This window comes from Convolutriloba macropyga, chromosome 15, assembly GCF_964194025.1.
Source record: "Convolutriloba macropyga chromosome 15, txConMacr16.3, whole genome shotgun sequence".
Classification (NCBI taxonomy): Eukaryota; Metazoa; Xenacoelomorpha; order Acoela; family Convolutidae; genus Convolutriloba; species Convolutriloba macropyga.
In genome coordinates, this window is record NC_134482.1 from 30,384,120 (window position 1) to 30,409,492 (window position 25,373).

At 37.2% G+C, this 25,373-nt stretch overlaps 1 protein-coding gene across 1 annotated transcript in view; it reads right to left on the bottom strand.

The window, feature by feature from the left end:
• Positions 1-25,373, bottom strand: part of LOC142354145 (spectrin alpha chain, non-erythrocytic 1-like) — a 201,999-nt gene that overhangs the window by 140,098 nt on the left and 36,528 nt on the right. Inside the window, exons 7-8 of the mRNA XM_075406411.1 lie at positions 10,833-10,990; positions 9,893-10,036 (exon numbers count right to left, since the gene is read on the bottom strand). Of these exons, the coding sequence (XP_075262526.1) occupies positions 9,893-10,036; positions 10,833-10,990 (302 nt within the window). The remainder of the gene's footprint in view (positions 1-9,892; positions 10,037-10,832; positions 10,991-25,373) is intronic.

Consider the following 25,373-nt stretch of genomic DNA (forward strand, 5'->3'; position numbering starts at 1 on the left):
CAAAATTGGGAAAATTTTGGCTCAAACTGGGCATATTTTGGCTCAAATTGGGCAATTTTTTGAAAATTTTGGGCTAATTTGTCAATAATTTTTGTCAAAATTTAACAATTTCTGGCCAAAATTATTCCGATTTTGTGTTTAAAAGAACAAGTTGTGGTTGAAATTTACTAAATTTAGTCAAATACTAGTTAACTTTAGGCAATTTTTGGAATAAAACCAATCAGTTTGCATGAAATGTGGATAAAAACTGAAATATTCTGGTCAAAAATGGGCAAATTTAGGATCAAAGGGTCTAAAATTGGGAATTGGGCAATTTTTAGGTAAAAATTGAAAAAATCCGGTCTAAATTAGTGAACTTTAGGGCTATATGAGCTTAAAATGTCAACTTTAGGGGACAATTTGGGTTGTATTTGGTCAAATTTAGTTAAATTCGGCTTCAAAATTCAATTATTTACTCAAAACTGAGTTGAAGTTAGGCAAAAAAACACACAATTTCTACACCAAACGTGGCTAAATTCTTCAAAAATCTGATATAATTTGAATTTTTTTAATTTATGTTGGACAATTCTAGTGAAAAATTGTGTATAATTGGCTGATTTTTGGACCAATTTGCACTAATTCCTGTTAATTTAGGCAAAAAATAGAATAAATCTGGCTAAAAACCTGAAAAAACCAACTTAGGTTAACCCAAAAGCGCAAAATTTTAAAAATTCAGGGGTTAAATCGAGACGCTATATTGATTGCTGAGGCGTTCGGTTAACAATACAACGCTATTTGTAATTATCAGAGAGAGTTATTAACTTACTCAAGTTATGATAAGTGGATCATAATTTCGATAATTTAGACACGCTAAAGTTGTTTAAGACACGCTAAAGTTTAGTTACGGACAATATATGAGAGCTAGATTAATGAATATGGGTGTATGATTTTGTATATAGGACTATGGGGGATAGTACGGTTCGTTATGCTAACAGTATTGAAGATTTTGTTAAGTTGAACACAATTAATTAGTCAAAAAGTAACAATAATGTTACCGGTGTTGTCTAATTTTGTGCGGGGGAAGTACAAAGACGTGTTTTGATGATACACAATTATTTTCTCACTTAAAAAACCAACCCACAGTGTCAAAAATTGGGTCTGAGGAGCAAAGAACCGGTGCTCAGTTACTAAATCAGTGGACTGTTTTTTTGTGGGGAAAATCCGTCGCTTTTGGTTGGCCGTAATTGAGAAGTTCAGAATCTTAGAACATCTCGCACAGGTACAGGGATAGCGCGGTATGTAGCCCTAATATAGAACCTGTGTGACCTCTGGGTTCCTGGTTTGGAAAACTAGCCACAAAAGGTCCACCAGGTCCCTAAATGTGTGAGCAACCGACGTTCTTTATTACTCGTCGCACCAGTTTTTAACTCTGATGTGGTAGGGATTTTATTCGCTTGATCTTAATTACCACACTAAAGCTAAACCAATATTATTTCGCGACCCTAATTAAGTGCTAGAATAAGTCTCACTAAATGCTCACAATGTTCTTTGCTAATTTTCAATTCTATGTGTTGTTTGCTTGGATTAAAATTGATTAGATATAAAGATTAATTACGAATCATATAGTAAAGATAGAGCACAATTGGGGGTAAATCCTAATTCAAAATATGGTGGGGAATCTAATCTTAATCAAGTAATTAACTCCATCTTACTGCTGATGTAAATATTACTCTAAGTTTGTTTTGCTATAAAATCGGCAGACTTACAATTGCTGCAGCTATTCCCGCTTAGCGGAGGAGCAGAGTTTTCGCTCTTAGAGCAAAGAGAGAGAGAGAGAGAGAGAGAGAGAGAGAGAGAGAGGAGAGAGAGAGAATTATTTGAGTTGAATCAGAAGCGGATTAATTTGCGCTGGTTGAGTTGAGAAACTGATTTCATTCAACAGCAAGCTCTAGGCTCGTGCGTGTTGAAACTTGAGTTAACACGACTCACAAAATCACAAGACTTATGACTAGCTCCGAATTAATTCCTAGGTCATTCGTGGAGCCGACTCTTATTCGTTTTTAGTCAGATATTCGTTTCAGACTTGCTGCGGTGAATAGCGGCCTGGACAGCTTCAGTATCCTTCACTTAGTACGCGTATCAATAGCGGCAGTGAATCAGCCGCCATGGCCTATTCAATTTTGTATTAAATAATACACAGCAGTATTTGGCCATAAATAATGTATTTTTTCACTCAACGCATTTCACGCAGCATAGTTCTCTCTTAATATTCCGTCAGTTTAGACTAAGTCTAAATTGTTCACAAAGTCGACGGTTAAATAATTATAGACACATTGTAGTATCGGTAATTGCAGCGACAATTATCCAATTAGCAATACTACACTCCAATTATTCTGGATATTTTTATCTTGTTTTTGATTTATGTATAAAGCTGCCTACCTTGTAAAAATGTATGCAGTATTTTAAACAAAATCAAGTCAAAATATTAGAATTAATTTTAAAAGCTTTCCAATTCTGACACTTAATCGGTTAATTCTGAGATCATTCACACTATTGGTTAGTTTCAGGAGCCAGGATTTTGTTCTTTGTGCCTAGGTAATTCTTCTGTTTTCAATATTAATTTTAAGAATTCAATATTTTAAGTTTTTGGATCAATAACAGCTGATTACTATAAATTTCTGAAATTAAGGCAGATCACAGAGTGTACTTATTGCTCCTCTTAGTACTGAGGTTGAATCCAATTACCGACTCCCGTGACAATTGGGTCCTCACGATTTGTTTATTTTTGACTTGAGAGCCTCTAGCATAATTTTGCCGCTGGTTCTATATACTTAGACGGCATAGATAATAAATTTGTTGCAGTAACTTTATTTTGTTGCTAAAAGTAGTCTGGTTTTTAGTCTGGAATTGATTTGTTAAACCAGACATTTAACATTTTGCTATTTTTCAAATAGGAGAGTAATATGCTTGTCAAACTTAACATTTCATCCAATTGGACGCCAAATTATCTCAAATTTTTCTTCCAGTTTTAACCTTTTATCAAGAGTGGCTGCTGAATCATTTGCGCCTCAGTCTTCAAGTTCAGGAAGATTATTTTTTTCTCAGGTTTCTATTTTGGTCGACAAATTCTTTGCCGATTAACTTCAAAGAATTATTCAGGCTGACAAAGAGATATCTACGTTTCGTTTCGGAACAGTGCTATCGGTATATAAGGTTGCAGTGGCGAGGAAACAGAGACCTGTGATATCTTTGATGTAATTCAGACAATAGCGTTTTCCCGCAACTGACTCTGGTGGTATATCGTATACTACTTTTAGACAACAAAGTGTAGATATGAAAATCTCGCGCACTGATTCCGGTCATGAAATAATACGTAAGAAATTCTGTATGTGCCTTTCTATCCCTGCAAACTCTGGTAGTTGTAGTATTAAACTAATTTTTGCAGAAAAACGCTTTTTTCATATCTATGAATACTACCTTTTCTCATTTCTATTGTTTTCACCGTTCTGTCTGGTACTTTCCAAAGGAGTTATTATTGCTTCTTGAATCCCATATCTTTGTCCAGAAATCAAATTTTTGTTAAATATTTTGTCCAAACCTTCATGCAAAAGATCATTAGTAGCTATAGAAATTTACCGTTCTCTGGTAGCAGTCCGATCTATCGTTAATTTTTATTTTTTGAAAACTTTTTTCGTTCAAAACTTGTCGGCCTATGGTTTGGCAGATCAATGGCTCTCTTTAGCATCTCTTCTGGAACACTCTTCGAGAATACTAAATTCAATATACAATTGTTAGTCTGGTTGTCATTGGAGTTAGAAAAATTATTTACTCTACTTTTCTGAAAATTTAAAGTCCGTCATAGACAGTTCAGTGCTTGTTTTCCGTGTGCCATAATTCTAGCATAAATTCTTCCTTTAATATCCACTAGGTAATAGTTAATCACATTTTGTATCATATGGTGTTTTTCTCATCTGTACTCCATTTGTTTGAATTTGTTTTTTGCATTCGATGTTGACTTTCTCTGATGTTGACTTTTTGTATTGTGTTTCTGATTTAAATTACTGACTTTATTGCTTCCTTCAATATTCAGATGTCGAGGCTGCATAGTGTTTTAATTAAATTGCTGCTTTTAAATAAGGCTGCTTTATGCAGTATTATGCTACAATTATGGTGCTTAAGTTTAATTTTATTGTTCCGAACCCTCTTGGGGGGGGGGGGGGGGGAGGGGACGAGCTATAAACTCAAATGGGATTTTTTGTGCAGTCAACTTTGAACAATCGATATATTCATCGTAGACAATTGTGAGCGGTATCATTAAAGAGACCGTCTACGGTGGAATACGGAATATTGATCAAGTTGTTTATAGATTTCGTTTTCTAGATCGAGTTATCGTGGTTTAAATTTTAGCGAGTGCTAAACCGATTTGCGTTATTTTTATTCACATTTTCCGGAATTTTTGCTTTAAAAGTTGTCAATTTTGCTAAAATATGTAAAAACTGTTAATAATAGTACTGTTGACTTTTTCTAAAGACAGAAAAGTATTGTTGACTATTTTGATTTAATTTTTGGCTAATATTATGGCTAAATAGTTTAGAATTCAGGCTTTTTCATCAAAAATTGCCCAAAATTAGCTTCTTTAGTCCACTTTGATTACAATTGCTGGGAGTACACACGCCAAAAACAGCTAATTCAATAATTCTAAACTACATAAGGAGCTAATCCTACTTCCAGTTCTATTAAGAGTAGCCTGGAATTAAAATTTTGCCGTTTTTGCTAACTTTACTCTATGATTATCAACAAGACAGCTTTCTTGAGAACTTTTAACCAACAAATTATCCAGATCTATAATAACTGAGTGTTCTTAATGGACGAACAGCAATAGCAAAAAATTAGTTTCAATCCAATCTTGAACTGTTACAATCCAAAAAAATCAGATCTTTCAATGTAAATTAAAGAGCAGCACCATTCAAATCAAAACTCGCTGCATCTAGTTTCTTTACTCGAGAGATTTTGGTCGTTTTGACTTTTAAAAATGTTTCATTTTAAAATAAAAACGGCTTACTGAAATTTGCCACAATCCTTCTTTTCATTTGTACAACTTGAAGCTTACTGTCAGCAAGGAAAGAAAGCTTCTTCTTCCTCTTCTTTCTATTGAAATAAAATTTAATGTTTTTTGAATTACGTGTTAAGTTATGGTTTTCTGGCTTTGATACTATTAGTTTTCACTTTTTTTAGTTTTTAGGCATGGGCCCATTTTTAATTTTTTCTCGTTTTGTCAAATTATCACATTATTGACAGTTCACATATTACACATAAAATTGGCTTACAAACAAAGAGTTGATCAGAAAAAAGTCTTTAAGGCACAGATTATGGTTTTTACGGCTTGGACTCCCCTTTTATCAAAGAATTTAACTGAATTTTTTACAACTGTCTTTAACTGTCGTTTTTACATTGTCTTTTTAGTCATATAAAATTTCCTGGATAAAGAAAGGTCTGATGGTTTTTGTTGCGGACAAAATAAGTTTAACTTCTCATTTGAGTAGATAGCTGATATCTTCATGACGTTGAAAACAGTTGTTTGAAAAAAAACTTTTCAACTTCGCGTTTTTGTTCTTTTTGCCTATTTATTACCTAGTCTCGTTGATTACTGGTCTTATACAATATTTTTGTTGTCAACAGAAAATGCAAGTAAACTAAATATATTGTTTTTTCGAGAATTCGTTGCGAATTTACTGGCTTCGACACAGCTTTTTTTGCAAAAAATTAAATTAATTTTTGATTTTTGTATAAATTTGACGTTCTTTTTGTAGATGTAAGATACATTCTGAAAAATTACAGATCTCACGCTTTTTTTGACAAACAAACGAACCCATTCAATAAGTCCGTTTTGTAGCTAACGGCTTTCACGGTTTTGAAATTAATTGTTTCAGAAAAATACAAAAGTATCACTTAGTTTTGCCCCTTTTTTCTATTTTTTCGTCTTCTTGTTACCTATTCTCATTAAAGAGAGGTCAAGCACCATATTATTCACAATATTGGCGTCCGAGGAAAACTCAATTGAAACTTTTCGACGGGCAAATTGTGGCTCTACGGCTTCAACGGCGCTTTCTCGCAATTTTTTTTTGATTTTTTTTGTTGTTTTCTCTCTTTGTTTTTCTTTTTGTAACAGCTTAAAAGATGACTAATGACAGGTCTTAAAGCCCTCTTGTAGACATGTATGTGATCAAAAGCATGTTGGATGTTTGCTAATTTTTTCTTATGGATTTCAATACTTTAAAATGAATTGTTTTTAAAAATGTAAGTCAATGTTTTAAATTTGCCGTTTTTTGTTCTTTTTTGTCTAATTGATACCGAGCCTTATTATAGAGTGGTTCTAGTGAATTACAAGTTATTTTGTTTATTTTCAGTTTTATCTGACGCTATAATTTTGACCTTGTTAGCATGTTTTTTTTGGGACATAAAGTTTCGGATGTAATTAATGTCTGTTGTTATTGTTGTTTGATTTTGTTGTTCGTCTTGACTTGCTTTCTTAATAATTGCTGATCTCATCAATCTATTGCGTTATTTTTTTTATTCCATTGAATTATTTCGATGAGCGGGGTCGGAATTTTATATTCGAACGCACTTTACCGAGCCTCCTTGTTGTCGATTAAGCGCTTTTGTTGTAAAATGTGCATCATATTTCAAAACGAAACCTTGTTTGTATTTCTTCAACAATAGTTTTTTGCTAAAATTGTAAGGGCAATACACAATCCGTGGACTCTTTCTGCGACTTAATTGAAATTTTTTGATGTTGCAGTTTGCTCATTAGTAATTCCAGTGGTTGTTTTTGGATGCCACACATTTTTTATGAAAATAGTCAGATTAAGATTTTTCAATGAAATAACTAAACTTGAGTTCAACAGCAAGGTGGGCCTTGATTGAAGTTATATTATTTCAAGTCCCGCCCTTGACAAGCTGTGAAGAACGTTTTGGCTAGTTTCGGACTTGTATGCCTCCCTATTGCAACTATCAATCGACATATTTTTTTTGTAAATTAAGAAATACATCAACTTTCATATACCGTGTCTTTTGTTCTTTCTTGCTTGGATCAATACTTGAGTCCAAAAAATCAAGATGATTAAAACTTGTTTCCAATATAATGTATTCCTGATAACTCTGAAACGTTGTGAAAAACGCTACACATTGTTGGCTAAAGATAGACAACAGTTAAAATCTATTTTAAAATATTTTTTATCTCTTTTTTGTCATTTCTTAAAGTGTAATCTAATCATAAGAATCCCTCTCTGGTTATCAGTTTAGAGTTTGAAAATTTTGGATGGAGCTTTATCCTGTTCACAATTCCACAATTAGTCCTAGAATGAATCCGTAGAGCAAAAAAACAACTACAGGAAGGGGTAGTAACTTCACAAACCTAGTGCTCTTAATTAGACTAAAGCATCATACCAAGCCCTTCGTTCGATACCTGAATGAACTGTTTTAAGTAGCGACTCTAAGATTGAGAATTATACCAGGTCCTCAATTCATTTAACTAATTAATCGATCAACAAATATACTTAAACAATATAGTAGATGACGTGAAGAGCTCGTCGGTGTTCACTCCACAACCCAACAAGACGAGTATTAAGCAACCTGATAGAGCGTTAAGTAAGACATTGCACATCGGGTACTTCAGGCTACTGCAGACCGTTTTAATTGTCTACTTGATTCACCATTCCATTCTACATGGGTTGACTTAGTTTGCCTAGTTGTCTACTAGCAGTCAGGCCTACCCTCAGAGTGGCCTCACTATGCGCTCTACAGGAAGGAGAATGGCCGATGAATACTCTCAGAAACCAATCGTCTCGATGTTGTCTCCGGCTTTCGTTTTGTCATCCAGTTCGTTTCCTAACCTAAGCTAGTTATTGTTTGGTTGATCGCAATTTTAACAGTCACCAAACTAAGATATATCAGCCTAAGCTGAGCTAGAACTAGGGACATGCTTTAAATCTTTAAATTGTGATGTGAAGTTACTAAGTCTACATTTGTAAGTTTTTATTTAGACTAAACCGCAATTTGTTAACAATTACCTAGTATTCATGAATACTAGGTTCCGGTTCCGGTAAAACATTAGGTTTGAGTTTTCTATTTATCCCAATTAGGTGAACCTATATTCGCTTCTTAATATAAACCGGCTTAGTTTCTACTGAGTTATGCTAAAACGTTTAAAAGAAGAAAATAGTTGAAAAACTGTTAAGTTAATTTAACGAAAAGTATATTTACACGAATACACTAATTTCAATAAAGATTATAATTTTTAGTACCACGACAGAGATTTGTTAACTCACTTGTCAACTCCGCAATTTTGAACATGATAACGATGTAGTTATCTTCAGATTGGTTTTGTTGCAAAAACTGGCCGAATTTGAGCCGTATAAATACTGCTTATCTATGCTTGGATATGATAGTTTAGTCAAATTTTTACCAAAGATTCCTTATCGTTGTGTGCAAACTGTCTTTTTGGGAAAACTTTGAGGAAGGTCATTCATAACCTTGATACCATAAGTCCAATAATATGGGTTTCCAATCCTCTATTAGGTGTGTGCGAATTTGATGGTAGATCTATAATAGAGTCATTATCAGAATCAATATTTGCTCATTCAATCGTTCCCATCAGTTTAAATTTCTTTGCCATAATTATCTTTGTACGGTTACAAATTTAGAATTCGCATCTTTGTTGTGGAATAATTCCAGGTCTGTATTAATTTGGTTCTTTTCCGAAAAATGCTTAAGTTCAAGTTTCCGTTCCTACAAACAATATGATTAAAACTTGTTTCCAATATAATGTTTTTCAGATAATTCTGAAACGTTGTGAAAAACGCTACACGTGATTGGCTAAAGATAGACAACAGTTAAAATCCACGTTACAAAGATTTTATCTCTTCTCTCGTTTTTAATTGGAGGCACTTGACATTTTGCTCCAGTTTCGACTAATGTCTTTTCCTCACTTAACAACATCTCATCATTTTGAGCTTTGAGATTACGTTATTAATTTTGGTATACAATTGTTGAGATGCACACTGTAGCTGTTTTTACACCATGTTTCAGTGATGAATAAAGCTTTAAGAAAGTCTCGATTGTATATCAAATTTTCATATATTGAAGAAACATTATAAAGTAAATCGCAATCTCCTTTTTTTCTGATTTTGCGTAGAAAATGGAGAATACGACTTCATTGCAAAATGAGCATGAAAAGTTTTAACTTTCAATAAATACGTTCTTCAAAAACTGAAAATTTTCAAACTCCCGTCAAAATAATATTCTTTCATGTCATTTTTTAAAACACGCTTTATGTTCTTTCAATTGTAGTGTTTTAACTCAATAGATAGATAGACTTCATAAATTTTTTGAGCATAGTTTCGCTAAAAATGGTCATGATCACAATGGTCTATGAACCATTCGAACAACCAAAACGCTGTCAACTTGAACGTCCAGGTCGTAGTAGCAAAATTTTAGCAAAAAAAGAGAAAGGATTCTTGGTCATGTTAATGCTCCTTTTCGTTCGCAAAACGCTGGTAAAACTTCGAGTAAAGTTTGTATGCATACTTGATCGTATACGTTATGTTTTATCCATCAAAAATTTGTTGAGCAGTTACCCAAAATAAATGGTAAAAACTACAAAGCAGTTTAACAGTATTTTCCGTTTAAGGGGACAAAACAAGAATAAAGTCTTCTAAAACTTCTAATCGTCACTCGTCACGTGTTATCACTTTGTAACTCGTGAACTTTGAAACATAGGGTCTTCCCCTTAAAGCCCCCCCCCCGCTTAATGGTTAGATAACCTAAACCCCCCCCCTCCATCATGATAAATATACCATAATGTGGGGGGTTAAATTTTCATGGGGGGCTATCATTGGAAAGACCCGAAACTTACTCGTCTTGTTTGGCTTCTTCATTGTCAGTCAATTCTTTTCCCTTTTGGTAGACTTGTTCAATCTTCTCTTCGTACACTTTGACCTCTGCCTCCATTGCCTTCACAGACTGCTTGCTAGAGGTCAACAGTTCACCAGCCGCACTTCTGAAATCAAACACGAAAGATCCTACTTGACTCATTTGAGGTCTGAAAAACTTAATTGAAATAAAATTGAATCGCGTTAGGAGAAACCTCCTGCTATGAAACATATATTTCCAAAAAAACCTTGAATTCATTCACACCAAAAATGGGTAAAGATCACGGTAAGATTCATAATGATGACATCTGGACGAGAGTAAGAATGAGAATTCTAGAGTCGAAAAAGATAGGGATCCAAAAGATAAATTTTTAAAATCTGAACTACCTTTAAAAAAATTTTAAATTTTATTAAGGGTTTCAGCCCATCTTGCAAATGAAAACTGTAAATATGTGGTTCACAAAATCCTATTGAATCCAATTTACAACTTAATCATAATCCTGTTCAACAACCTTCTGTCATTTACAAAATCAAACTTCAAAAAGTTAAGAAAAAAACTAAACACTTAATCGTATTCCCGTGTATTTATTTTCATTCATCTCTCTAAGCCCTCTCGTCTTCTATTAAAGTATTTCAACCTATAGGCAATCGTCCTTCCTTTCTTGATCATGACATTTTCAAGAGCTTGATCTCCGCTCATTGGGTGAGTCAAAAAGAAAGGTAGGCAATAATAAAGTCTAATTGTATGGGCTGTAATTCAATGATAGGAGAAATACCTCAACAAATTTTTCAAAGAAAGTAGCGAGAGTTATTCCATTGTTGATTCGAACTGAACTAAAAACACAAACAATGATCGATTGTGAACAACTATTCCATTATTTCAATTCGTTCGTGATTAAACAAAAATAATTATAAATCACTCACTTGTAAGACTGGTCCTGTTCTATGAGCCGGAGTCTGTCTCCGATCCAGACGAGGTACTCGTCGCTGTCTCTGGTGAAGATGTGGAACTTAAGAGAGAACTGGAGTCGACCTTTAACTGTCTTGTACTTCCCAAACACTGTATCACACAACTCTTGCAACTGAAACAATCCACATAAAATTATAGTTAGGCTCTTAGTTTTTCATTGCATGCGAAGTTGTTAAAATTTTCATATACGCAGGTATATGGGTACACTCCGCATCGAAATATTTGCAACGGGTCGTACCCATTGAATTTGGGTTAATATTTGTAAAAAAAAAAGGAACTATTTCTTTTTTTAAGTATATGGTTTTATCGATTTTGCAGTGAGGCTCATCGGTGTGAGACGCAGCAATTTCCACTTTCAGCGAACTCAGAAGCTCAATTTCACCGTTTAAGTGAATTCTGAGTTGTAATCGTGTCGAAAAAAATGAGTTGATTGTTTGAAACTTTTAAACCTTTTGATCTTTTCTTTTCAGCAGATACGAAGGAATCTCCTCCTGATTTGGAAAAGAGTAAACAAAATTTTGATTCTAACCCCAATGCAAACTTTGTTTGCTCCTCAGCTCGCTTTTGTCAGTATAGAATCTGAATATTTAGGGTGGAGGTTTTACCCTATTCACAATTCCACAATTGTTCATAGAATCTATCTTTAGAGAAAACTACTGGACTGGATAGTAACTTCACGAACCTACTACTCTTAACTAGACTAAAAGGGTTATACCAGGCCCTCCGTTCAAGTCCTCAAGAAAGTATTCTCAGGCCCTATAGAACTGTAGTCAATTGCCAATAATAATGATGATATTAGAATATGTTTGTAATGCCTCTCTATGTTGTATGATATTTTAGCTTCTAAGAAGTGTTTTACCAAATGAAATAAATTGGTGACTCTAAGATTGAGAATTATACCAGGTCCTCGATTAACTTTCTAATTAATCGATCAACCAATATACTTAAAACAATTAGTAGATGACGTGAAGAGCTAGTCGGTGTTCACTCCACAACCCAAACAGACGAGTATTAACCAACTTGATAGAACGTTAAGAAATTGCCCATCTGGTACTTCAGGATACTGAAGACCGTTTTAATTGTCTATTTGGTTCACCATTCCGTACTACATGGGTTAACTTAACTTTCCAAGTCTTCTACGAGCAGGCAGGCCTACCCTCAGAGTGGCTTCACTATGCGGTCTCCTAGAAGGAGCTTGGCCAATTAATACTCTCAGAAATCTATCGTCTTGATGTTTTCCGGGATTCGATGCTGTCCTCCAGTTCGTTAACCTAACTTAACCTAATTATTGATAGGTTGATCACTACTTTACTAGTTAACAAACTAATGTAAATCCAATAAATTGAAGCTAGATTGAGTATGATTTCAGATCCTTAGAGATGTATTGTGAAGTTACTAAAGTTGTACAATTACGCTGTTGATTAAGGGAAAATCGAAAGAAACTATTAAAATTTATCCAATCTTAATTATTACAAGGCTAAGGTTTCTTCAGAACAACTGGTTACAAATGCCAATGAGTGCCAAGTATGGAAGCGTTTAGCAAATACCTACTAGATACCAGTTTAAGCTCTACTAAGTTATAAGAAAAGGTCTAAAAAGAGAAAGTAGTGGAAAATTTGCTAAGTTAAATTAACGAGAAGTATAGTTACCAGAGTATACTGGTTCAAACAAATATTACAATTTTCAGTACCGCGACAGAGATCTGTTAATTCACTCGTCTAATAAAATTTACGCCGTTATTCCGATTATCACGACAATATATTTAGTTTCAGACTGCTTTTGGTTACAACAATTGGCTGAAATTGAGCCGTATATATACTGTTTATCTATGTTTGGTTATGATAGTTTACTCCTATTTTTACTAAATATTTTTACCAATCTTTGTGTAAAAAATAAATTTTTGGGAAAAGTTTTCAGAAGGTCATTCATGACTTTGCTAACCTAGGCCCCTAATTTGGGTTTCTAATCAAATATTACGTGGGTGAAAAATTTGGTGTTCAATCTATGATATAATCTTTATCAGAGTCAATACTTACTTTTTCAACCGTTCTCATCAGTTTAAATTTCTTCACCAATATTATCTTTGTACAATTTCAAATTTAGAATTCGCTTTTGTGTTGAGAAAAATTCAAGGTCAGTATTAATTTGGTTCTTTTCGGAAAAGCGCTTAAGTTTAACATTCCATTCCTACATCCCACCCATCCGGACTAAACTATTCTCCTGAATAGTACAATTTAGTATAACGTAAAAATATATAAAAGCACCATCACCATATGTTGGTACGACAGTTTGTTTTTTATCAGCGTTCGTCTCCTCATTGCGCATTCTCTCAACTAAGTTTAGTCTCTCTTCAAACTGCATGTCAGTTCCCATATCTCGTTGATCATCGTTGGACAATTTGTGAATAAGTTTTGCACTGTTTTTTCTTGTAACACTTCTTCGCTGCCCAGACAGCCAAAAGGACAAATGCAAGACACCATAAGGAGAAACCAAGCAGACCAGCCAGCTCTTTAAATGTATGCATTGTTGAACCATGACGAAAGGATTTAAAGTTATTTTCCTCAGAGAGTTGTTGATGGATTTTGTCTACCATCTCACTGACTAATTCAGGCGTGACATCAAGCGTAGGGACATCCTTGAGTGCCGATCTGATCCTATGCAACATCAAATTCCGACTCTCTTCTGTAGGAGTGACCGGTGGAATGCTCGGGATGTTGAAAGCGGTATCCAGTAGTTCAGGAGTTGTGATTGTTGTTATTAGTCCACTGTGTTGAAGACAATATGCTGGATCGGGCAACATGACAAGTCCATTCTTCGGGTGAACCAGTTTTCCATTGCAGGGGGGATGTACTAGGCAACTTTTACAGGCTGGTACACGGTTTGAAAACTTTCTGCCCCCACTGTACGCGTTATTTTATGAAGAATTGTTGATCGTCTGCCGTGTTGAGGAGGTACATAGAATTCCCAAGGTAGATTGCTGTCGGTAAAATTGGCAATTCCGTTACTTCTCGTGTGCAAGTCTTCAAAGCAGCTACCTCGTGATTGTATAGGAGTGAAGTCAAGCAGTGTTGGTCTTGAGCGCTCACTGACGCTACTGGCTTGGTGCAAAGTATGAGCAATTGTGTCCCCAAACAAGACAGATATTCCTCAATCTTCACTTCGGCATAGCTTTCTTCTCAACTTGATACGATCAAATATTTCCTTTCTAATTTTAGAGTTACGACCGTCGTTGAGTTGTTGATTGGTTGTGGCAGAGGAAATGCTTTGTAGGCATCGTGAATTGGTTCACCACTGTATACTGGCACCTCCATTGTGATTAACAGTCCGTGTGGATTGGAAAAAACATTTCTCACTAAGGGCAGGCTGTAAAGTAAACTTGAGTGGTCGTATGGAATTGAACACTTTTTATCTCCAAACTTCGGGTTGTAATTATTTTCCATAAATCCTCGTAGGGTACTAGTGCGGCTGGCAGTATTCCCTTAGATAGCACTCCAATGCTTATAATAAATACGTTGTTAATTGCACTTTAGGCGCGAAAGGCATACATAAAAACATCAGACCTTCGATGATCACAGGCTTGGGCTTGTTGTATTTCTTCCAATGTTTTTTGAAGCATCTTCCGGTTCGTTTGCAGAATTTCAAAGTTATCCTCTGAGTAGTTTAGCACTTTTCGTGTGTCCTCATGAAGCTTCAAACTACTGCTGGCCATGACCTGAACAGACTCTCTTTATTCGTTGTGCAGGTGAACAATTCTTGATTCCAAATAGCGCAATCGTCCTTCCAATTGTTCCATCATTCGCTTAGAACTTTCGCACAGACCAAAAATTGAGAGTAGTCTACAGCCTGCTTTTTCCAGTAAGGGTTTTAAAGTTATCGCCGTCTCAGCTCCCATTGCAAACAGCAGTGGTGATCGTCTCTGTCGGTGAAGAGTGATAGTCTCGTTTACAAAAGATGCTAGTTCTTTGACGAGCTTTGTCCTCTCTTTCTCTGCTCTTTCGTATCCTATCTGAATAGATAAGATTATTCCGTCAAAGTGGAGCTGTAATAGTGCGCTTATTTCTGGGTTGTTGCAAAACTCGGAGCTGTTCCACGTTTTCTGTTCCAATTGCTGAAGTATTGAAGAGAAATTATAAATTCATCGGAGATCCATGTTCAAGAGCTTTGGAAGTGGGACTGGGACTGCGATATCCACAGTCAGTTATGAGTCGTCCAATGAAACTGGAGTTTGAGGTTGAAAGAGAACATGCGCAGTAGTTTGTTTACTCTCCGCTGTTTGCTGTCTTATCGCAAGTATTGATATAAATATCACAAAATTTTACATCTAAACATTATTATGGTTAATTACTGCGCTAAACCTAGATAGCAATTTTTCTGTATTAGAAAGAATGCTACATTCTGTAATAATTCCCCCCAAATTCACTGAAATTTATTTGAGCTAATTAGCTCTCTTCATAATACCGGGGATATGTTAACTTACAATATATTCTTTTTAATGGTGCTATTTAAAAATGTTTTACGATCGTCCCAATCTTTAATAAAAATTTCGGCTCATCTTTTGATCTTTACAATTTTTTAAGGCAAGGCTATATAGAGAAACTTAACAAAGTTCCTTTTTTTACTTTTTTAGACATATATATATATATATATATATATATATATATATATATATATATATGTATATATATATATATATATTTATATATATATATATGTATATATATATATATATATATATATATTCTTCTTTTTTATTCGTCGTCGATTCCGAATCGTTTTGGGTACTTCACTGCACTTCTTTCTCGTGTTTTAGCGATGGAGTTTGCTGTTTCGCCAGTTTTGGTTCGCAAAAGTTCTGCAAATGTTTTTGGTTTGCACATTTCCCTCTTGGCGCTTGCAGGTTTTGACTGTGTTTCACTGAGGTACCTGAGGACGTTTTTTGGCTTGTGTGGTCGTTGGGGCAGTGGCGTAGAGTCAATCCCTTTGGCTGGGGTTACAAAAAGGGTCTGGTTCTCTTGGGTTTTGTCTTGTTCCGCAGTGATCGGTTCTGCTGGTATGTTAGTTTTAGTGGGCCTTTTAGTTGAATGCTCTCGCTCTGCAAAGAGATTGTAGATTCTCGTCCATCCTTCATCCTCGTCCATCCATTTGAAGGTACTCTCTTGTTTGGGTCGTCTTGATGTAATTTCTGGGGTGAGAGTTTTTTTATTTTCTTCAATTTGAACTTCATGGTCATTTGTATTTTGGCGGCTGGGCCATTTCTCCTGATGAGATGATCTTGTTTCCATTCTGGGCAACTCGCTTTCCTCCTTCACAGGCTTCAATCGATTGTAGTGGACTATCTGCCATTTCTTGGAGTTTGTGTCTTTTGAGATTTCATACTTGACTTCTGAGGTCCTTTCGATGATGTTATATGTTTCGATCCAGGGAAGAAAAAACTTCCTTGATTTTCATTTTTGGGGTACAGAAAGCCAACTTTTCTCTTCTGGCTTTAGTTCCTCTCCACAGACGTTTTTCTGGTACAAATCTTTTTGTCTTCCTTGTCTGTAGCCAAGTGTCACTCTGGCATTCATATGTGCTTCCCTGAACTGTTCATTGAGCCATCTTGTGAATTCGTAGTTGGCAATTTCGTGACCAGGTGCTTTCGGGAGTAGCAGGACAATCGGGTATTTGCATTCTTGTCCAAACACAAGTGAGATTGGAGTCTGTCCTGTTGTTTTGTGTACGGTCATATTGTAGGCGAAGTTAAGATAGGGAATCATTTGATCCCAGCTACTTGGATTGTTTGCGCAGTATTTGTAAATAACATCCGCAACAACTCTGTTGTGACGTTCTACCGTATCATTTCCCTGCGGGTGATGTGGAGATGTTCTTGGCTTCTCTATTCCACAAAATTTTGCACACTTCTAGTAGTAGTTCACTACAGAAATTTATTCATTGATCGGTGTGAAGGTAATCAGGTGCTCCAAACGTCAAAACCAAGTTCTCCACAATTGCTCTAGCAACATCTTCGGCCGTAGTTCTTTCTAAGGGAACGCAAACCACATATTTCGTGAAATAGTCCGTCAATACGAGCATGTATTTTGCACCGCTTGTCTTTGCTCGGACAACAGGTCCCAGGATATCTGCTGCCACTTTGCTGAATCGGATCCCAACGTTGATTGTTTGGAGAGGGGTTATTCTTTTTTTCCAGCGGTACTTCGTGCTTGACACAAGGTGCAGTTCTCATATTTTTGTTCAATGACTTTTCTCATATTTGGCCACCAAAACCTCTGTCTTGCCCTGTCCAAGGTTTTTCGAAAAGCAAAATGGCCTCCACTGAGTTTTGAATCGTGAAGTTGTTCCAAAACTGTCTCTCTGAGTCCCTGCCGTACTACAAGTTGTTTTTGGGTTGCATTGCTTCTTCCACATGCCACTTCTTGTACAGCAAGCCGTCAGTCAGTTCCATCCGGTCCAAGAGGCCCCACATCGCTACTGCATCTTCTCCTTGTGCTATTGCGTTTGCTCTCTTAATTTTTAAGTCTCTCAGCGGATTTAGGTCTGGATGTTTCTCAGCGTTTGCCCATTGCAAGATGAGACGTAAGCAGGGATCGTTTCTTTGAGCCAGCCTAATCGAATTTACGTCTTCTTGAAATTGGATACTCATTGGTTCGTTCGCGTCCTCGGCTGTAACTAAGTTATTTCTTCCGAGGGCGTCTTCCAAAGAGTTAGCTGTTGGGCAACTTCCAAACATAACCAGTCTCTCAGCTTCAGTCAGCTCAGGTGTGATGCTGCACTGTCTTGACCGTCCATCTGCATTCCCGTGCTTGTCTTCTGGTCTATGTACTACTTGAAAATCGAATTCTTGCAGTCTTTGAGGCATCCTGAATATCATCCCGTCATTTTTTTGTCTAAATAACCACTGTAGCGATGCATGATCTGTTCTGAGCACAAATTGAGTTCCCCAAATGTAAGGCTTAAGCCATTTCATCGCCTGAATGACTGCTAATGCTTCTCTTTTTGTTGTTGAGTAACGACATTCTGCTGGCGTCAAATTTCTGCGCGCTAAAGCCACTGGGTATTCTAATCCATCGGCAATATTCGAGAGTACTGCGCCAAGACTGTTGTCACTTGGATCCGTGTCCACGATAAAAGGAGAGTTGTAGTCCAGATGCTTGAGTACTGAGCTATCAATCAAAGCTCCTTTCAGTTTCTCGAACGCATTATGGCATTCAGTGTTGCCAGTGAAACGGCTCTTCTTTTTTGTTATCTGGTGAAGAGGTTTTGATGAAACGTCTATAGTAACCGCAAAATCCAATAAAAGACCTCACTTCGGTAACGTTTTCTGGTCCTTTCCAGTCCCGTACTGCAACGAGTTAGTTTTCATCTGATGCAATTCCCTCTGGGCTCAGTTTGTATCCTAGAGAGGTTACGGATTCTTGAAAGAGGCGGCATTTCTTGGGTTTGAGTTTACGATTGGCCTGGCGAAGGGGGTGAAAAACGAGGCGCACAGGTTTTTCGTGTTTCTCCACATTCTTACTAAACACCAGACAGAACGTCGTTCAAGAAGATGAGGAGTAGCAGGTCAATCGGGTATCTGCATTCTTGTCCAAGCACAAGTGAGATTGGAGTCTGTCCTGTTGTTTTGTGTTCGGTCATATTGTAGGCGAAGTTAAGATAGGGAATCATTTGATCCCAGCTACTTGGATTGTTGCGCAGTATTTGTAAATAACATCCGCAACAACTCTGTTGTGACGTTCTACCGTATCATTTCCCTGCGGGTGATGTAGAGATGTTCTTGGCTTCTCTATTCCACAAAATTTTGCACACTTCTAGTAGTAGTTCACTACAGAAATTTAATGATTGATCGGTGTGAAGGTAATCAGGTGCTCCAAACATCAAAACCAAGTTCTCCACAATTGCTCAAGCAACATCTTCGGCCGTAGCTTTCTAAGGGAACGCAAACCACGTATTTCGTGAAATAGTCCGTCAATACGAGTATGTATTTTGCACCGCTTGTCTTTGCTCGGACAACAGGTCCCAGGATATCTGCTGCCACTTTGCTGAATCGGATCCCAACGTTGATTGTTTGGAGAGGGGTTATTCTTTTTTTCCAGCGGTACTTCGTGCTTGACACAGGGTGCAGTTCTCACATTTTTGTTCAATGTCTTTTCTCATATTTGGCCACCAAAACCTCTGTCTTGCCCTGTCCAAGGTTTTTTGAAAAGCAAAATGGCCTCCACTGAGTTTTAAATCGTGAAGTTGTTCCAAAACTGTCTCTCTGAGTCCCTGCCGTACTACAAGTTGTTTTTGGGTTGCATTGCTTCTTCCACATGCCACTTCTTGTACAGCAAGCCGTCAGTCAGTTCCATCCGGTCCCAGAGGCCCCACATCGCTACTGCATCTTCTCCTTGTGCTATTGCGTTTGCCCTCTTAATTTTAGTCTCTCAGCGGATTTAGGTCTGGATGCTTCTCAGCGTTTGCCCATTGTAAGATGAGACGTAAGCAAGGATCGTTTCTTTGAGCCAGCCTAATCGAATTTACGTCTTTTTGAAATTGGATACTCATTGGTTCGTTCGCGTCCTCGGCTGTAACTAAGTTATTTCTTCCGAGGGCGTCTTCCAAAGAGTTAGCTGTTGGGCAACTTCCAAACATAACCGGTCTCTCAGCTTCAGTCACTCAGGTGTGATGCTGCACTGTCTTGACCGTCCATCTGCATTCCCGTGCTTGTCTTCTGGTCTATGTACTACTTGAAAATCGAATTCTTGCAGTCTTTGAGGCATCCTGAATATCATCCCGTCATTTTTTTGTCTAAATAATCACTGTAGCGATGCATGATCTGTTCTGAGCACAAATTGAGTTCCCCAAATGTAAGGCTTAAGCCATTTCATCGCCTGAATGACTGCTAATGCTTCTCTTTTTGTTGTTGAGTAATGACATTCTGCTGGCGTCAAATTTCTGCGCGCGAAAGCCACTGGGTATTCTAATCCATCGACAATATTCGAGAGTACTGCGCCTAGACTGTTGTCACTTGCATCCGTGTCCACGATAAAAGGAGAGTTGTAGTCCGGATGCTTGAGTACTGAGCTATCAATCAAAGCTCCTTTCAGTTTCTCGAACGCATTATGGCATTCAGTGTTGCCAGTGAAACGGCTCTTCTTTTTTGTTATCTGGTGAAGAGGTTTTGATGAAACGTCTGTAGTAACTGCAAAATCCAATAAAAGACCTCACTTCGGTAACGTTTTATGATCCTTTCCAGTCCCGTACTGCAACGAGTTAGTTTTCATCTGATGCAATTCCCTCTGGGCTCAGTTTGTATCCTAGAAAGGTTACGGATTCTTGAAAGAGGCGGCATTTCTTGGGTTTGAGTTTAAGATTGGCCTGGCGAAGAGCGTGAAAAACGAGGCGCACAGGTTTTTCGTGTTTCTCCACATTCTTACTAAACACCAGAACGTCGTTCAAGAAGATGAGGAGAAACGAGAAGAGATATTCATTGAAGATGCCTGTCATAAGTCGCTGACAGGTTCCCGGTGCATTGCGAAGTCCAATTGGAAGTCTTAGGTACGCGTAGTGTCCACCATCGGGAGTGACGAATGCAGTTTTAGGTATAGACCTCTCAGCTAATGGGACTTGCCAATATCCAGAGGCTAGGTCGAGGCTTGAGAAAATCGTGGCTGCGTGAAGATGATCCAGTATCTGGTCAGTTCGCGGGAGGGGCAAAGCGTCTTTCTTTGTAACTTCGTTTCGTCGTCTGAAGTCTGTGCACATTCGACTGCTCCCATCCTTCTTGGTAACGAGAACGATTGGTGCACTGTACGGGCTGTTTGATGGTCGGATAATGTTACGTGCTAGCATGTCCTCAATCTCCTTCTTAACCACAGTGATCTTTCCAGGTGCAAATCTATGGGGTGCAAGCTTGATGGGCAGCGGATGACCTGTGTAAATTTCATGCTGAACTAAGTGTGTCTGTCCAAGTTCGATGTCGTTCATTGCAGACACATCTCTGAACTCTCGTAGCAGTGTCCTTCTGTCGTCTGTTTGTTGGTTTCTGTCTGGAATTGCTAAAGAACAAATCTGTTCTAACTCTTCATCGCATGATCGGGTTAGGTTTGTTTCTGCAGTTACAACGTGCTGTGTTCCTTCCGTTGTTTCAATTTGATCAAGACCGGATTCTGCTTCGGTCTCACAAAGATGTACGTGCCTGGGGACTTCAGGTTTATAGGCAAATTGCAAATTTACAACATTGCTTTCTTTCTCCATCATCAGCTGCCTAGAATGGAAGTCCATTGATACTTTATTCTCCTCCATCACCTGGGTTCCAAGTATGAAAGGCACGTCTGTGTTTGGGGTCACCAGGAGATCGGCTTTCACTATAACCCCGGTGTCGAACGTTGTTTCGCCAGTAAAAACGCCAAGTATTTCGAAAGTACCATTGGTGGCCGAAAGAACTTGTTCCCGGAAAGGTCTGAGTTTGGAACGCTGTTCGTACTGTGAGTAAGCTTTATCTGATAGAATGTTCACATTGCTCCCATTATCCACTAACGCTTTGTGTTTTTGTCCCTCCAGATCAACCATCACGTAGACTGTAGGTCCACAGACCACTTCGGCTTGAACTTTGTTGATACTGCTCACTTGCTCTGGGTTCGCTCTCTGTAAAATGCTTTTTACAAATGATTGTCTATCGGTGTCCAAGTTTGCGGATACATCCGGTTGTATTATTCCTTTCTGTGGACACTGATTTGACAAGTGCCCAAACTCGCGGCAATTTTAGCACTGCATCGCAGACGTTCTGTGTCGAAAGCCTTCCGGTCTACCCGGACTTCTACTCTGAAATCTTGGTTGACTTGATTCGGATAGAAATCTTGTTTGGGTCTCAAGAATCTTCCCCATGATCTGTGTATGTCGCTCTTGCCACTTTAGCATTTTATTGAAGCTTCTGGTCTGAAACTCGATCATTTGATTGAAGCCCGATGACAGACTGGTGTTGAGTGCTCTAAAGTCAGCTGTTACTGACTCATCATGATCTTGTTCACCCTTTGTCCATCTCACATATCCGCTTCTTTGTCCGCGCAGTCGACTGGATTCCGCTTTACTGATGGCGTCTAGAGGAAGGGCCCGTTGTGTAGCTGCATTGTAGCTCTCGGTTCTTCCTTCAGGAGTGTATATCTGATTTCGCTGTCCAACAGTCCGTCCAATAAGGCATCTTTGTTAGCTTCCTGTCGTCCCGCAACATCAAGATGAGCATTGGCTGCCTCTCCTTACTTCCGAACTCGCCTTGAGAACTCTTGGATGGACTCTGATTCCAAATGTTGAAGATTTTAGAATTCAGTGCGGGCACTCCGCGCGTTCGGAAAGTCGCCCGTTCTGTTGTTAAGAGCGTTCAAAACTCTCGCTATGGTCGGGGCTGATTGTCCTTGCACTTGTTGAATGTAATGATTGGGAAGATTGTAATACTCATCTAACGCATAACTGTTCAAAACACGTGGGTAGGACCTCGCGTTGTCTATGGTCATCCCAATTATTGGCATTTGACATGAATTCGAAGTGTCGAACCCTTCTTTCGAAACTCTTGAAGTCGCGGCTGGGGTATCGAAGGGGGGTGAGAAGAAGTGGTGCTACGACTATTTGCGGCTGATTGTTCGCCTGGTTCTGTTGTTGCTGTTGCTGGTTGTTTGCTGCGTTGTTCTTTTTTGGTAATTGAAGTATTTTTCAATGCAAAACCAAATGACACGAAAAAAATATAGATGAGTTTTACCTTTGGAACGTATTCCAAAGACCAATTTCATCGATTCTCTCAAATTCTAATTTTGCGTTTTTTTCTTTTTAAAAAGCAAAACCAACTTCTAATCAGAAGAATCCCTCTGTGGTCGCCAATATAGAATTTGAATATTTAGGGCGTAAGTTTTACCCTATTCACAATTCCACAATTGTTCACAGAATCTATCTTTAGAGAAAACTACTGGACTGGATAGTAACTTCACAAACCTACTACTCATAACTAAACTAAAGGGTTATACCAGGCCCTCCGTTCAAGTCCTAAAGAAAGCATTTTCAGGCGCTATAGAACTGTAGTCAATTGCCAGTAATAATGATGATATTAGAATATGTTTGTTATGCCTCTCTATGTTGTATGATATTTTAGCTTCTAAGAAGTGTTTTACCAAATGAAATAAATTGGTGACTCGAAGATTGAGAATTATACCAGGTCCTCGATTCACTTTCTAATTAATCTATCAACCAATATCAAACAAATAGTAGATGACGTGAAGAGCTGGTCGGTGTTCACTCCACAACCCAAACAGACGAGTATTAACCAACTTGATAGAGCGTTAAGGGATTGCCCATCAGTTACTTCAGGTTACTGCAGACCATTTTAATTGTCTACTTGGTTCACCATTCCATACTACATGGGTTAACTTAACTTGCCAAGTCTTCTGCGAGCAGCTACCCTCAGAGTGGCTTCACTATGCGGTCTCCTAGAAGGAGCTTGGCCAATTAATACTCTCAGAAATCTATCGTCTTGGTGTTTTCCGGGATTCGATGCTGCTTTCCAGTTCGTTAAACGAACTTAACCTTATTATTGATTTGTTGATCACTACTTTACTAACCACCAAACTAATTTAAATCCAATAAATTTAAGCTAGATTGAGTATGATTTCAGATCTTTAGAGATGTATTGTGAAGTTACTAAAGTTCTACAATTACGCTGTTGATTAACAGAAAACCAAAAAACTAATAAGTTTTACCCAATCTTAATTATTAGAAGGCTATGGTTCCTTCAGAACAACTAGTTACAAATGCTTATGAGTGCCAGGTATCGAAATGTTTAGCAAATACCTACTAGATACCAGTTTACGCTCTACTAAGTTATAAATAAAGGTCTAAAAAGAGAAAGTAGTGGAAAATTTAATAAGTTAATTTAACGAAAAGTATATTTACCAGAGTATACTAGTTCAAACAATTATTAAAATTTCCAGTACCACGACAGAGATCGGGTAACTCACTCGTCTAATAAAATTTACTCCGCAATTCGGATTATCACGAAAATATAATTATTTTCAGACTGCTTTTGGTTACAAAAACTGGCTAAAATTGAGCCGCATATATACTGCTTATCTATGTTTGGTTATGATAGTTTAGTCCTATTTTTACCGAATGTTCCGAATCTTTGTGTGAAAAATACCTTTTTTGGGAAAAGTGTTCAGAAGGTCATTCATGACTTTGATAACTTAGGCCCCTAATTTGGGTTTTTAATCCAATATTACGTGGGTGAGAATTTTGGTGTTCAATCTATGATATAATCTTTATCAGAGTCAATATTTACTTATTCAACCGTTCTCATCAGTTTAAATTTCTTCACCATTATTATCTTTGTACAATTTCAAATTTAGAATTCGCTTTTGTGATGAGAATATTTCAAGGTCAGTATTAATTTGGTTCTTTTCCGAAAAACGCTTAAGTTTAACTTTCCATTCCTACAATCAGTTTGGACTACCTGATAATTCAGAAACCGAATATTTAGATTAATTTTGAGTCGCTCTCAACGTGCCCCGAACCATCTGATGCGAACTATCATTATAAACTTTGAAATGTTCCGACATAATGTAGGTAGTTCAAAAGTGCACAATTTTTCTTTTTGTTCAGTCTTTTGCTGATATCATAACTATTAATACAATGAGCATCTTAGTTCCAGATACACAAATTTTTTTAAAAAATTTGGTTTTAACTTTGGAAAAGTTCGATAGCTTTACAAGTTTATGCCAATGTAAAACAAACACAATATTTTTGCATATGGTTTGTTGACCTGATGCACGGTGTTCAAAACCTTGGCGAGGTCCGACTATTCACAAAAGGTCAGGTTATAGTCTTTTGTAGATTAATTGGGGTCATCATGGTCTTTTCATTGCAATTGTTGGTCAAGTATGATCTTTCTATGAGTCATCGTTCAAAACTTTTCTTAATAATAAATTTTGATGTATGTATTTAGTATGTATAACTACTACAAAAAAGAATTTCTGGTGGATTCTTACAGTGTTATTTATCTTGAACGCTTAGTGAGCTGGTTGTAAGCATTTTGATTTGTATATCTATTGCCCTATTATCTCGTTTTTTTGTATCTCGGTGTAACATTTTGATTTCTTTTACGGTGGGTCAACAGAAGATCCAAAGGACAATATATCGAAAAGAGTGAAATTCAAAGGGTCAAAAGTTCAAGTATAAAATTAGCCCAATTGGCCGTACCTCAAGGATCGCCTGGAGCTAATTGAAAATTAATTTTCAGATTATACTGTGGGACAAAATAAAACAAGTATATGAGTTTAATGCAACATGTTTTCCCTTCTATCCACTACTAAACTAAAACTAAACGGGATTTGAAAATAGAATAGAATTTTTTTCTGATTAAACGGCAACTTATGACGTGGTACGTGTGTTAAAAAATGCTCCTCTTGCTCATACTTTCATTACAAGTCATTAAAATTGCATAAAGTTTTTTATTACCTTTAGAGAGTCTGAAATTAATT